Raw genomic sequence first — 15802 nt, 5'->3', positions numbered from 1 at the left:
GGGGTTAGGACTTCAGCATATGAATTTGGGAGGGGGGAACAATTCAGCCCATGACAGACACTTGCTAACACACATAGTGGTGTGCATTACAGGAGAAGAACACGGAGTTGGGAGATTCACCATGGAAACAAGCCTGTGCTTGTCCAGAGGATGTTACCTCATGCCTCAAGGTTGCTTGCTGCAAACACAACTCTGAGAAAAGGGCCTTGCATTCCTGGCACACAGCAAGGATGTGCAGGGATGCTCAGGACTCACATGGATTGTGTCTCCCAAGAGCAATGCTGTCACAGTCTCAGATCAAGGTACAACTGTACCATCCTGAGTCTTTATCAAGTCAGGTTGTGTTTTACACAGATGTAGAATTGATCATGCCTTTCTAACAGTTGCAGAAAACTCTGAGCCACAGCTCTTTAGTTTGCAATAATTATATTTATAAATATCTTTAATACCAGTTAAGGAGTAAGTGTAGAGCTTAGTCAATTGTTGTCTGCTTTTGTCACATAATGAGAAATATTTTTAATTCAAAGAAGAGATGATTTCTTTACTATGCCATTGTTTATAGCAAAAGGAACTAAAAAAATATCTTCAGAATAATTGAATGGAAATAATTCTTTTTTCTTCCAACAGATGGAATTGCCACTTTTATATGTTATGATTTTACTTTTGAACATTTTTGATTTTTCATCAGGAATAACATATAATAAAGGTAAGTTTCAGACTCTTTTTACTCTCTAAAAAAGAGAAGATCTTCTCAAGACTTCCCCTTTATATCCCTTCCTCACTAACAGTTAAAATATTTTTCTTTTAGTACTTCTTCTTTACCTTATCTTCCAGTTTTTCCCCGGTATTATCTATTGTACTCTGGTCCAGAGGTTTCTAATAATATCGTTGTTTATATCGGGACTTTTCTTTTGTTATAGTATTTCATTACTTATAAGTCATAGAATATTTAAATTTTAAGGAACATTTTATATTTGCAAAACTTGAATTATTTGGATAGAACTTTTTGATTTTTCCTCCATAAATGGTTGCATGTAGGATGAATTGTAAACTGAATTATAGGCTAATAGACTGAGAATTTTCTGAAATTAATACATGGATTAAATTGCCCAATAGGACTTTCATGGTGTAAAACTTTGCAAAAGGAATAAGACAAATCCACCTTCATTTGTGCAGATTGTATAAATTCTGTAGTATCCTGAACTGGATCTACCAGAACATAGTCGATGGTCAAAAAATTGTTGACTGAGTGGATGGAGAGACTCAGGCTCTCTTCTACACATGGGTGTGTTGCAGAATTGGGTGCGTTCTGGGATGAACCAGTTCTAGTTCCTATATTCCGCTAGAGAATATATTACACAAGTATGGACATAACCGAAGATTGGATAGTCACCAGCAAACTTATGAGATTTCAGAGAAGGGAGAATGTACTTCCAACTGGGGCAGGGGATGGAGTGAGTCAAAGAAAACACTGTATGAAAGATATCAACCCATATGTGTCCCCCAAATGTCTGTACATGCATGGGGAAGAGCATCCTACAAAGACAACATCAGGTAAGTGATGAATAAAGTCGTGGAGGTAGACAAACACAGAACGTGATGGGAGCAGTAAATAGTTCATTCTGACTTGAAAGAAGGAATAGAAGAAGTAAAATATTTTGGAAAGATAGGAAACTGGCTTATATTATAGAGGTACTTGAATGCCAAGCTAAGGAATTTGGGCTTTAGTCTATATTCACTGGAAAGTCATTTAAGATGACTGGGTAGGGGAGTAACATCTCAAAGCTACAATTTAGGAAGATTAATATGGCAGCATTATGTAAAGTAGATTGGTAGAGGGAAAGTTGGGAGGCAGAGAGAACAGACAGAAGACCATGACAGTAGTTTACACCAGATCTTCAGTCATGAAGTCAGTTTTTTGGTCATGCATTGCATCAGTTGAAAAAAAAAGTGTAAGCTTGGTTCTCCAATATTTTCTATTTATTTTTAAATTATGTACTTGTACTACTGTACTAATATATTGTGTACCTTGTAAACCTACACAAAAACCAGAAATTAAAAGGGGATGAAAAAGGATGAAATAATCTTTTAAAATTATTATAAAGTGTACTGATCAACATCATAAAATTCTTTGAAATTTAAAGATTTTTGGTGAGAAAATGTGATGTAAATATAGTTTTTGAAATCTTGGAGTCAAAGTTTATAGAGATTTGAATATCTGGCTCTAATTCAATTTATTTTGGTATTTGACTTTAATTAGCTATTATATTAAAAATATATCTCGCAAATTTTGGTATATCTAAATGGGATAAATGCATGTTGGCTTAATGAATAAATCATGATACTCATTTTTCAATCCCATCTATCAACTTTGTAAAGGTTTTTATTGAAAAAATTTTAGTAAGCTTCCAGCTTTCTGTATGTCAGTCAACTTTTTTCCATTTTAAGCAAATAGTTCCAAACTTCATTGAAATTCATTTGAAATATTTAAATCAAGTAAAAAAATTTCCATTTTCAAGTTTCTAAAGTATTGCAGATATGACAGTAATTATAGATGATATATTTATGAGATTTCCAGTAACAAAATCACATACTAATGTAAACATTTCCAGCTGCCTATATTCAAAATGCTCACTCCACAGCATGCATTTTTTAAGGTATTTAATTTAATGTTCATTGTTCAAATGAACCTTCAGTTTGGAAGGACAGACTGAGTCCTGATTTACTTTTTGAAACTATCTGTCAGCATATTCCTGACAGCAATTTGGCATTTCAAAAAGATAAATGGAAATCAAAAAAGCTGGAGTAGAAATTCTTATATCAGAAAAAATAGACTTTAAAATAAAGACTATTACAAGAGACAAAGAAGGACACTACATAATGATCAAGGGATCAACTCAAGAAGAAGATATAACAATTGTAAATATTTATGCACTCAGCATAGGAGCACCTCAATACATAAGGCAAATGCTAACAGGCATAAAAGGGGAAATCGACAGTAACACAATAATAGTAGGGGACTTTAACACCCCACTTTCACCAATGGACAGATCAACCAAAATGAAAATAAATAAGGAAACACAAGCTTTAAATGATACATTAAACAAGATGGACTTAATTGATATTTATAGGACAATCCATCCAAAAACAACAGAATACACTTTCTTCTGATGTGCTCATGGAACATTCTCCAGGATAGATCATATCTTGGGTCACAAATCAAGCCTTGGTAAATTTAAGAAAAATGAAATCGTATCAAGTATCTTTTCCGACCACAATGCTATGAGACTAGATATCAATTACAGGAAAACATCTGTAAAAAATACAGACACATGGAGGCTAAACAATATGCTACTAAATAACCAAGAGATCACTGAAGAAATCAAAGAAGAAATCAAAAGATACCTAGAAACAAATGACAATAAAAACACGATGGCCCAAAACCTATGGGATGCAGCAAAAGCAGTTCTAAGAGGGAAGTTTAGAGCAATACAATCCTACCTCAAGAAACAAGAAACATCTCAAATAAACAAACTAACCTTATACCTAAAGCAATTAGAGAAAGAAGAACAAAAAAAACCCAAAGTTAGTAGAAGGAAAGAAGTCATAAAGATCAGATCAGAAATAAATGAAAAAGAAGTGAAGGAAACGATAGCAAAGATCAATAAACTAAAAGCTGGTTCTTTGAGAAGATAAACAAAATTGATAAACCATTAGCCAGACTCCTCAAGAAAAAAAGGGAGAAGACTCAAATCAACAGAATTAGAAATGAAAAAGGAGAAGTAACAACTGACACTGCAGAGATACAAAGGATCATGAGAGATTACTACAAGCAACTATTTGCCAGTAAAATGGACAACCTGGAAGAAATGGACAAATTCTCAGAAAAGCACAACCTTCTGAGAATGAACCATGGAGAAACAGAAAATATGAACAGACCAATCACAAGCACAGAAATTGAGACTGTGATTAAAAATCTTCCAATGAACAAAAACCCAGGACCAGATGGATTCACAGGTGAATTCTATCAAACATTTAGAGAAGAGCTAACACCTATACTTCTCAAACTCTTCAAAAATATAGCAGAGGGAGGAACACTCCCAAATTCATTCTACGAGGCCACCATCACCCTGATACCAAAACCAGACAGAGATGTTACAAAAAAAGAAAACTATAGGACAATATCACGGATGAACATAGATGCAAAACTCCTTAACAAAATACTAGCAAACAGAATCCAGCAGCACATTAAAAGAATCATACACCATGATCAAGTGGGGTTTATCCCAGGAATGCAAGGATTCTTCAATATATGCAAATCAATCAATGTGATGCACCATATTAACAAATTGAAGGATCAAAACCGTATGATCATCTCAATAGATGCAGAAAAAGCTTTTGACAAAATTCAACACCCATTTATGATAAAAAATCTCCAGAAAGTAGGAATAGAGGGAACTTACCTCAATATAATAAAGGCCATATATGACAAACACACAGCCAACATCATTCTCAATGGTGAAAAACTGAAACCATTTCCTCTAAGATTAGGAACAAGACAACATTGCCCACTCTCACCACTATTACTCAACATAGTTTTGGAAGTTTTAGCCACAGCAGTCAGAGAAGAAAAAGAAATAAAAGGAATGCAAATCAGAAAAGAAGAAGTAAAACTGTCACTATTTGCAGATGACATGATACTATACATAGAGAATCCTAAAGATGCCACCAGAAAACTACCAGAGCTAATCAATGAATTAGGTAAAGTAGCAGGATACAAAATTAATGCACAGAAATCTCTTGCATTCCTATACATTAATAATGAAAAATCTGAAAGAGAAATTAAGGAAACACTCCCATTTACCATTGCAACATAAAGAATAAAATATCTAGGAATAAACCTACCTAAGGAGACAAAAGAGCTGTATGCAGAAAACTATAAGACACTGATGAAAGAAATTAAAGATGATACAAACAGATGGAGAGATATACCATGTTCTTGGATTGGAAGAATCAACTTTGTGGAAATGAATATACTACCCAAAGCAATCTACAGATTCAATGCAATCCCTATCAAACTACCAATGGCATTTTTCACAGAACTAAAAAAAAAATTGCACAATTTGTATGGAAACACAAAAGACCCTAAATAGCCAAAGCAATCTTGAGAAAGAAAGATGGAGCTGGAGGATTCAGGCTCCCTGACTTCAGACTATACTACAAAGCTACAGTAATCAAGACAGTATGGGTCTGGCACAAAAACAGACATATAGATCAATGGAACAGGATAGAAAGCCCAGAGATATACCCACGCACCTATCGTCAACTAATCTATGACAAAAGAGGCAAGGATATACAATGGAGAAAAGACAGTGTCTTCAATAAGTGGTGCTGGGAAAACTGGACAGCTACATGTAAAAGAATGAAATTAGAACACTCCCTAACACCATACACAAAAATAAACTCAAAATTGATTAAAGACCTAAATGTAAGGCCAGACACTGTAAAATTCTTAGAAGAAAACATAGGCAGAACACTCTATGACATAAGTCACAGCAAGATCCTTTTTGACCCACCTCCTAGAGAAATGGAAATAAAAACAAAAATAAACAAATGGGACCTAATGAAACTTAAAACCTTTTGCACAGCAAAGGAAACCATAAACAAGATGAAAAGACAGCCCTCAGAATGGGAGAAAATATTTGCAAATGAAGCAACTGACAAAGGATTAATCTCCAAAATATACAAGCAGCTCATGCAGCTCAATATCCAAAAAACAAAGACCCCAATCCAAAAATGGGCAGAAGACCTAAATCGACATTTTTCCAAAGAAGATATACAGATTGCCAACAAACACATGAAAGGATGCTCAACATCACTAATCATTAGAGAAATACAAATCAAAACTACAATGAGGTATCCCCTCACACTGGTCAGAATGGCCATCATCAAAAAATCTACAAACAACAAATGATGGAGAGGGTGTGGAGAAAAGGGAACCCTCTTGCACTGTTGGTGGGAATGTAAATTGATACAGCCACTATGGAGAACAGTATGGAGGTTCCTTAAAAAACTAAAAATAGAACTACCACATGACCCAGCAATCCCACTACTGGGCATATACCCTCAGAAAACCTTAATTCAAAAAGAGTCATGTCAAAGGATTAATCTCCAAGATTTACAAGCAGCTCATGCAGCTCAATAACAAAAAAGCAAACAACCCAATCCAAAAATGGGCAGAAGACCTAAATAGACATTTCTCCAAAGAAGATATACAGATGGCCAACAGACACATGAAAGAATGCTCAACATCATTAATCATTAGAGAAATGCAAATCAAAACTACAATGAGATATCATCTCACACTGGTCAGATTGGCCATCATCAAAAAATCTAGAAACAATAAATGCTGGAGAGGGTGTGGAGAAAAGGGAACACTCTTGCACTGTTGGTGGGAATGTAAATTGATACAGCCACTATGGAAAGCAGTATGGAGGTTCCTTAAAAAACTACAAATAGAACTACCATACGACCCAGCAATCCCACTACTGGGCATATACCCTGAGAAAACCATAGTTCGAAAAGAGTCATGTACCACAATGTTCGTTGCAGCTCTATTTACAATAGCCAGGACCTGGAAGCAACCTAAGTGTCCATCATCGGATGAATGGATAAAGAAGATGTGGCACATATATACAATGGAATATTACTCAGCCATAAAAAGAAATGAAATGGAGGTATTTGTAATGAGGTAGATGGAGTTAGAGTCTGTCATACAGAGTGAAGTAAGTCAGAAAGAGAAAAACAAATACAGTATGCTAACACATATATATGGAATCTAAGGGGGGAAAAAAAAAAAAAAAAAAAGGCCATGAAGAACCTAGTGGCAAGACGGGAATAAAGACACAGACGTACTAGAGAATGGACTTGAGGATATGGGGAGGGGGAAGGGTGAGATGTGACAGGGTGAGAGAGTGTCATGGACATATATACACTACCAGATGTACAATAGATAGCTAGTGGGAAGCAGCCGCATAGCACAGGGAGATCAGCTTGGTGCTTTGTGACCACCTAGAGGGGTGGGATGGGGAGGGTGGGAGGGAGGGAGATGCCAGAGGGAAGAGATATGGGAACATATGTATATGTATAACTGATTCACTTTGTTATAAAGCAGAAACTAACACACCATTGTAAAGCAATTATACTTCAATAAAGATGTTTTAAAAAAAAAAAAAAAAAAAGAGTCATGTACCACAATGTTCACTGCAGCTATATTTACAATAGCCAGGACATGGAAGCAACCTAAGTGTCCATCGACAGATGAATGGATAAAGAAGATGTGGCACATATATACAATGGAATATTACTGTCGATGGAATATGGTCTGTCATACAGAGGAGTGAAGGAAGTCAGAAAGAGAAACACAGATACCGTATGCTAACACATATATATGGAATCTAAAAAAAAAAAAAAAAGGTTCTGAAGAACCTAGGGGCAGGACAGGAATAAAGACGCAGACGTAGAGAATGGACTTGAAGACACGGGGAGGGGGAAGGGTAAGCTGAGACGAAGTGAGAGAGTGACATTGACATATATACACTACCAAATGTAAAATAGCTAGTGGGAAGCAGCCGCATAGCACAGGGAGATCAGCTTGGTGCTTTGTGACCAACTAGAGGGGTGGGATAGGGAGGGTGGGAGGGAGATGCAAGAGGGAGGGGATACGGGGATATATGTATAGGTATAGCTGATTCACTTTGTTATACAGCAACAACTAATGCAACAATGTAAAGCAATTATACTCGAATAAAGATGTTAAAAAGAAAAGGTCAGAAAATTTAAAACACTTTTTAAAAAGTAATATAAAAACATCCCTAACTCATCTTTAGACAGTTTTTTAAAAAGTACTTTGCCATTGTATACCACCAAAACCCATGTTTGTTACAAAAGATGTTTGTAGTTACCCTTCATCTAGCCTTACCTCTGATGTCCTTCAGTACTTTTGCAGTATCTGGCTTCAACTTCATTGTGCCAAAGAAAACCAGAGCTGGACAATATTTAAAGCTGTAAAACTACAATTTATTCAGGGACTATTGCAATTGAGGAAAAAAGATCTCAGTATAGAACTAGTCTCAATTCCAAATACAACATAGGCAAGTGGGAATTTATAGCCAAGGAGCAGGTTCATTGTGGGGGAAATTGTGTCTTTGGATGGAAAATTACTAAGAGGAGACATCAAGAGTAGGGAGGATTCTTGCTCAGCTAACCAAACAGTATTCTTGCTGAGGGCAGGCCAGCATGACCATCTGGGTAGATGGTAGGGGATGAAGAATTTGAGTAGATATTGAGAGTGGTTAGATATCAAGGATGGAGGGGGGGGCTTCCTGGTGGTGCAGTGGTTAAGAATCCGCCTGCCAATGCAGGGGACACGGGTTCGAGCCCTGGTCTGGGAAGATCCCACATGCTGCGGAGCAGCTAAGCCTGTGCGCCACAACTACTGAGCCTGTGCTCTAGAGCCTGTGAGCCACAACTACTGAAGCCTGCAACAAGAGAAGCCACCACAATGAGAAGCTTGCACACGGCAACGAGGAGTAGCCCCTGCTCACCGCAACTAGAGAAAGCCCGTGTGCAGCAACAAAAGACCCAATGCAGCCACAATAAATAAATTAATTAATTTAATTAAATAAATAAATTTTTTAAAAAGGATGGGGGGGTTTCTTTCTCAGATGACTTAGCAGGATTCTTGTGAAAATAGCTATGCAGGTCTAGCAAGGGATAGGGCCTATCCTCTTCATCAAATCAAGTCCTGCCTTTTTCCAAGAAGGAGTCTGAATTTATACCCCAGATTAGAGGAATACCTATGACATTGATGAGTGGTCCCATCACAGCCTCTTTCCTCAAACTCAAGATAAGGAGAAGGGATAGAGGATTCTGGGAAGATGGCAGGTGAGAAGCACAAGAAATCTGCCTCCCCAGCTGGACAGCAACTGCACTGGCCGAATCTGTCTGATGTAACTTTTTTGGAACTCTGAAGGCTGCTGAAGGCTTACAACTTCTAGGGGAAGGCTTGGACAGTAAGTTGCAGTTAACTTCAGTCATTGTCAACCCTTATCACTGTAGAAACTACCCATTCCCCACCCTCAGCCTCATGGCATGCAGCTGTGCACGTGTTCCCGGAGCAGTCACACACAGCTTGCAGAAGCTAGGGTGGGCAAAAAGGACCCTGTCTTCCAAATATTGAGGATCTGTACTCTGATTGCTGATTGCTGCTTCTGATCACAGAGGTGCAGACAAAGAGGCAGACAGCCATTGTTGTTGTACCTCCCCTCATTGTTGCAAGCTCCTCTCCCTCAGCTGAACAGATTTTCAAGGGACTTAAAGGGCCAGTGCCCTTTATACCCCCTTTTTCATTTTTCATTTTTTTCCTCTTTGGGAGCAAGACATTAAAGACTATCAAAAAAAACAAAAACAAAAAAAACTGCATTTAAGGGGATAAATTACAAAGTGCCCACACATGCCCAGGGAAAAACGACACAGGCTCATAAAAGACCTAAGAAGACCTTAAATTTACACCTGAGGTTGATCCTTGATACAGAGCCAACATACAACAATTTTTTAAAAACCCAAAAGACAAAAACAGTAACAAAAAAAAGCAAATCCTGGGGAATGAGGAGAATCTAATTTCCAGAGTTACCACACTATTAGATTCAACTGTCCAGTTTTCAACAGAAAATTATAAGACATACAAAGAAACAGGAAAGTATGGCCCATTAAAGGAAAAAATAAATCACCAGAAATTATCCTGAAAAAAGATTGGATGGCACATCTACTAGACAAAGACTTTAAAACAACCATGTTAAAGTTGCTCCCAAAACCAAAGAAGATGTGAAGGTCAAGAAAACAATGTATGAGCAAAATGGAAGTATCAATAAAGAAATAGAAAACCTGAAACGAAACCAAGAAGAAATGCAGGGGCTGAGAAGTGCAATAACTGAAATGAAAAACTCACTAGAGGGATTCAAAGGCAGATTTAAGCAGGCAGAAGAAAAAAATCAGCAACTTGAAGATAAGACAATTGTAATTATCAAGTCTCAGGAACAGAAAGAAAAAAGGTTGAAGAAAAGTGTAGAGTGTAGGAGACCTCTGGGAAACCGTCAAGTGGACCAACACACACATTGTGGGAGTAACAGCAGAAGAGAGAGAGAAAGGAGCAGAGAGACTATTTGAAGAAATAATGGCTAAAAACTTCCTAAATTTGATGAAAGGCATAAATATGTATAATATATATATATCCAGGAAGCTAAGCAAACTCCAAGTCAGATGAACTGACAGAGACCTACACCAAGACACATTATAATCAAACTTTCAAAAGCCAAAGATAAAGAGAGAATCTTGAAAGCAGCAAGAGAGAAGTGAATAACCACACACAAAGAATCCTCAATTAGATAATAAGCAGATTTCTTACCAGAAACTTTGGAGTCCAGAAGGCAGTGGACTGATATATTCAAATTGCTAAAAGAAAAACCAGTCAGCCAAGAATCCTATATCTGGGAAAACTGTCCTCAAGAGTGAGGAAGAAATTAAGGCATTCCCAGATAAACAAAAGCTGAGGGAGTTTGTTACCACTAGATTTGCCATGTAAAAAACGCTCAAGGGAGTCCTGCAAGGGGAAATGAAAGGACACTAGACAGTCACTTGAAGCCATAGGGAGAAATAAAGGTAAATATGTGGGTAATTATATTGTAACAGTGGATTGTAACTCCACTTTTTATCTTCTACATGATTTAAGAGACTAATACATCTAAAGAAAAAAATTATTAGTGCAAAAGTTACTATCATTGTAATTTTGGTTTGTAACTCCAAATCTTGTTTTCTACATATCTTAAGAGACTAATGCATTCAAAAGAATTATTAGTTCATGTTTTGGGGACACACAATATTTAAAGATATAATTTTATGATATCAACAACTGAAAGGGGTGGGGATGGAGCTTTAAAGGAGCAGAGTTTTTCTATGTTATTGGAGTTAAGCTGCTATAAATTCAAATTAGGGTAGTATACCATTAGGATGTTAAATGTAATCCCCATGGTAATCACAAAGGAAATAGCTATAAAATATACATGAAAGGAATTTACATGTTTCACTACAAAAAAAAAATCAACTAAATACAAAAGAAGGCAGTAATGCAGTAATGAAGGACAAAAAAGTTATAAGGTATATAGAAAACCAATAGCAAAATGATAGAAGTAAGTCTCTCCTTATCAGTAATCACTTTAACTACAAATGGATTAAATTTCCCAATCAAAACTGGGAGATTGGCAGAATGGGTAAAAACACATGATCAAAACAAAAACAAAAACAAAAACAAATACTCACACATGATCCAACTCTATGCTGTCTATGAGAGACTCTGTTTTATTTTATTTTATTTGGCCATGCCACAGCATGCTGGATCTTAGTTCCCTGACCAGGGAGCAAACCCATGCCCCCTGCAGTGGAAGCACAGAGTCCTAACCACTGGACTGCCAGGGAATTCCCAGAAAGACTCACTTTAGAACAAGATAAGAAGGAGGGATCTTCCTCCCAACACTCCCACCCTTTGGGGAGAGGAGTCACCTTCATATCAGTAGCTCTCTATCAAAACATAAATTCACTCTCCAATCTCCAACTTCTGTCCCTTTTATATGTTCACCAAGGTTGAGGAGTTTAAGAGTGAAGAACTGGTTTTTGGCCACCTCTGAAAATTTGTATCATAGCCTAGCACGTGTTATATTTTATTTTAGTGCTCAGTCAAACCTTCCTTTTTAGTGTCCTGACATTGTATCTTTAAAATGAAAAAATAAAGTGGAAGATTTAAACTTTATCTAGAGTGATGTGAATTTCAAATATACAATTATAATTCTTATACTTTTAAAAATATTTTCTGTTTAAAAAATATGGTTCTTTTAATGGAAATTCTTCATTAGTGACCTAAAAATATATATATATGTTTGTATTATTTAGGTGATACGGAGAAACGCTTTGCTTGTGCCAGCCAAGGTTTCCCCCAAAAGAATGAAATAATCAAGTTGTATCTTTCCTCTGATGACTTGGTAAGGTCCACTAATAGCATGTGCTACAACCCCTCATATTCCTTTTAAGTGCATAGGTGAAACCAGTAGCACTGTACTCTTTTCAAATACCTTCTACTATTTTCAGACTTGGGGAGGTGAAATTTGATACAAATAATCCTTTCTATGCTTTCTAATTCTTTCCACTTGGATCAAGTAAAATATTTCATTTAGCCATCGAACACCCTGGGTGGTTTGCTTTTTTTTTTTAAGATGCCTCCATCCCTTTTTTTTAAAAGATTGGCTGTAATGATCTTCATTTTTTATGGTTCTGATCTGTCCATTTGAAGTTTGACAGATGTAGCCTGTTAGAGAAAGAACGTTACCTCACATGACCTTGGGAAAGAATCTTTCCCTTTTATAACAAGTACCACATTGCAGGTGTCATTTTGGGTAAGGGATTATTTGACTCCTTTGATTCAAATAATGCCAAAATTTTTAAAAACACAACAAAATAAAATGTACTGTTAAGATAGTCATGCAACAAATGCTAACAAAAACATAAATTAATAAAAATTGCACAGATTGTCTAAAAATCTATGATAAATATAACAAAACAAAGAAAAACACCCCATGAGGACAAATACATTTATCCTAAAGTCTGTTTTGACTTAGTTCCCGGTTCCTTCTTAATATGCCAAACGTATATTTAGTTTTTTATTTACAACTATTGTGAAGTGCAAGCCCTTTGAGTCACACGTGTCTTTCCTATTTGTGATTAAATATTTTGGAAAAGGAATGGGCTCTAGAGGAAGAGAGACCTACAGAGCTGGGGTCAAATTTTGGTTCTGCCGTATATGGTATGTGTGCCCTAGGGCAGGTTAGCTAACCTCTCTGATCCTCAGTTTTGTCCTTTTGAAAGGGAAGTATAATCTACTTTTTGGATAGTTGTGATGTGGTAGTTCTAGAAGAAGTATTAGTAGAAATAATAGCTAGCATTTATAAAGTGTTTGTCAGGCATTTTTCAAAATGTTTTATGTTCCTTATGACATTTAATCTTCTGTAAGATAAGTACTGTAGGGGAGTACTGAACCTCCCCTCTTAGGTTCAGTGGCTGGAGCCTGTAAAACAAACTGACAAAAGACAGATTAAGCAGGAGATAAAAATGAAGTTTGGGAATTCCCTGGCAGTCCAGTGGTTAGGACTCGGCGCTTTCACTGCCGTGACCCAGGTTGAGTCCCTGGTCTGAGAACTAAGATCCTGCAAGCCTCACGGCACAGCCAAAAAAACCCTAAAAAACAAAAACAAACAACAAACAAACAAAACAAAAAAAAGCAAAGTTTATTTATACATGCAATGCACATACCCATGGGAGAACTCAACAATGAGTAACTCAAAGGGATCCTTAGAATTGGGAGCTTATATAACATCTTAACAAAGTGCAATAAATTGTGGAGAAGTGTAAGACAAAGGAAAAGGGTTTGGGTTTTTCTCCCTGCCAAGCCCCATTAGAAAATAAGTTCCATTAGGTCGGGGATTTTTGCCTGTTTTGTTCAATTCTGTTTTACCAGCACCTATAACACTGCCTGATTCATGGTAAGGGGTCAGTAAATATCTTTAAAATGAATATGTTTCCCCATTTTATAGATAGGGAAACTGAAATTCAGATAGGTAACTTGCCCAGAGTGATCTTAACTACTAGGAGAACTAAGTGAGATGAAGCTCTTCTTTTCCATATTGGTTTTCAGGGAAATCCACCATTTGTGATTGCTGCCTTTTCATATACCTTCTCAAAACTGGGAAATATTCAATAAAAATGCAGTAAAATGAGTTTTGCTTTATACATTTGCTTTTTTATTTAGACACAAAATAATGATTTTAATAAAATAGGAATTTCTACATATGATAGCATGTGACTTTAAGTCTATGTTTGTTAAACATAATAACTCTATGACCATTTCTATGACAGAAAAGATTATTACAGGATGAATTGAAACCTATGATGACACTAGCATAATAGGCTGATGGGTTCTGAAAGTGTACTTTTCAAAATAGATTTTTTTTCCAAGTTAAAGACTGGAATTACTAGAGATAGCAATCTTCAGCAGCATCTACTTTTCATAGATTTCTCCTCACTTTCAAATTAATGTAAAATATGCCTCTCACCATCAAATTGTCACTACTTGTTTTTTTCTCTTTCCTAAAGAAAATCCAGTGTTTTTTCCAATCTGAAATTGAGCTTACTTCAAAGGAATTTCTAAGCGTGTTCACATCAGGAGGACTTGCTCCAAGCTTGGGAATCATAAATAGTACATATACGGGCATCTTTCACTTTAATTTAACTTTGGTAATTACATTTTATTTTATTCTGTGGTTTGTTATTAACGAGAAGAATACTCTTCCTTTTAGCATGTGTTTTTAAAAACAGCTAGTCCAGTAATATTACATCTATATGTGATTTAAACCCAATAATACATTGTTATACTTTTTAAAGTCATTTTTTTAAAGAAATTAAGAGAAGAAAAGAAAAAGATTCATGTGAGTTTTTTTTTTACTTTTTATTCACATATTTACTGTTTCCACTGCTCCTCATTCTTTCTGTAGGCATAAATTGCCATCCAGTGTCATATTTCTTCAGCATAAAGAACTTTTAGCATTTCTTACAGTGCAGGTCTGCTGGCAATTAATTCTCTGGAAGTTTTTTCCCCTTGAAAATGTCTTTATTTCACCTTTTTGTGGGGGGGGGGGCAGTAACAACTTCATTAAGATATAATTTACATACCGTACAATTTGCCTATTTAAAGTGTACAATTAAATGGTTTTTAGTATATTCATAGAGTGCAACCATCACTACTATCTAATTTTAGAACACTTTCATCACTTCCAAAAGACAGCCCATACCCATTGACAATCACTCCGCATTCTACCTTCTACTCCCCAGTCTTAAGCAACCACTAATCTACTTTCTGTCTCTGTAGATTTGCTTATTCTGAACATTTCATGTAAATGAAGTCATATAATATGCAGTCTTTTGTGACTGGCTTCTTTCAGTTAGAATAATGTTTTCAAGGTTCATCCATGTGATAGCATGTATCAGAACTTCATTTCTTTTTATTGCCAAATAATATCCCACTGTTTTGGTACCATATTTTGTTTATCCATTCATCAGTTGATGAACATTTGGGTTTTTTCCACTTTTTGGCTATTATGAATAATGCTGCTATGAACTTTTGTGTACAGTTTTTGTGTGGAAATTTTGTTTTTTTATTTCTCTTCTGTATATAACTAGAAAATGGAATTGCTAGGTCATAGGGTAACTCTATATTTAACTTTTTGAGGAACTGCCAGACTGTTTTCCACAGTGGTTGGACTCTTTTACATACCCATCATCAGTGTATTTGGGTTCAAATTTCCACATTCTCACCAACACTTGTTATTTTCTGTTTTTTGTTTTGTTTTGTTTTGTTATAGCCATCCCAGTGGGTGTGAAGTGCTATCTCATTATATTTTGATTTGCATTTCCCTGATGATTAATGATGTTGAGCATCTTTTCATTGCTCAACAGTGTTATTGGCCACTTGAACATCTTCTTTGTGAAGATATCTATATAGATTATTAATTGAGTTGTCTTTTTATTGTTGAGTTGTAAAAGTTCTTTATACATTCTCAAGTCCCTTATCAGACAAATGACTTGCAAATATTTTCTTCCATTCTATGGGTTGATTTTTTACTTTCATGGTACTGTCTTTTGA

The 15802-nt window shown here is 36.0% G+C and overlaps 1 protein-coding gene across 1 annotated transcript in view; it reads left to right on the top strand.

The window, feature by feature from the left end:
• The first annotated feature begins 627 nt into the window (after window positions 1-627).
• The window catches only part of CATSPERB (cation channel sperm associated auxiliary subunit beta), a 126580-nt gene continuing 111405 nt past the window's right edge, over window positions 628-15802 (top strand). Inside the window, exons 1-3 of the mRNA XM_061181498.1 lie at window positions 628-706; window positions 12004-12092; window positions 14257-14397. Coding sequence (XP_061037481.1) covers window positions 628-706; window positions 12004-12092; window positions 14257-14397 — 309 coding nt within the window. The remainder of the gene's footprint in view (window positions 707-12003; window positions 12093-14256; window positions 14398-15802) is intronic.

The sequence above is a fragment of the Eubalaena glacialis genome, chromosome 2, assembly GCF_028564815.1.
Source record: "Eubalaena glacialis isolate mEubGla1 chromosome 2, mEubGla1.1.hap2.+ XY, whole genome shotgun sequence".
NCBI classification, from domain to species: domain Eukaryota; kingdom Metazoa; phylum Chordata; class Mammalia; order Artiodactyla; family Balaenidae; genus Eubalaena; species Eubalaena glacialis.
The sequence above is the reverse complement of the archived record's forward strand: the minus strand, read 5'-3'. Positions and strand labels throughout refer to the sequence as shown.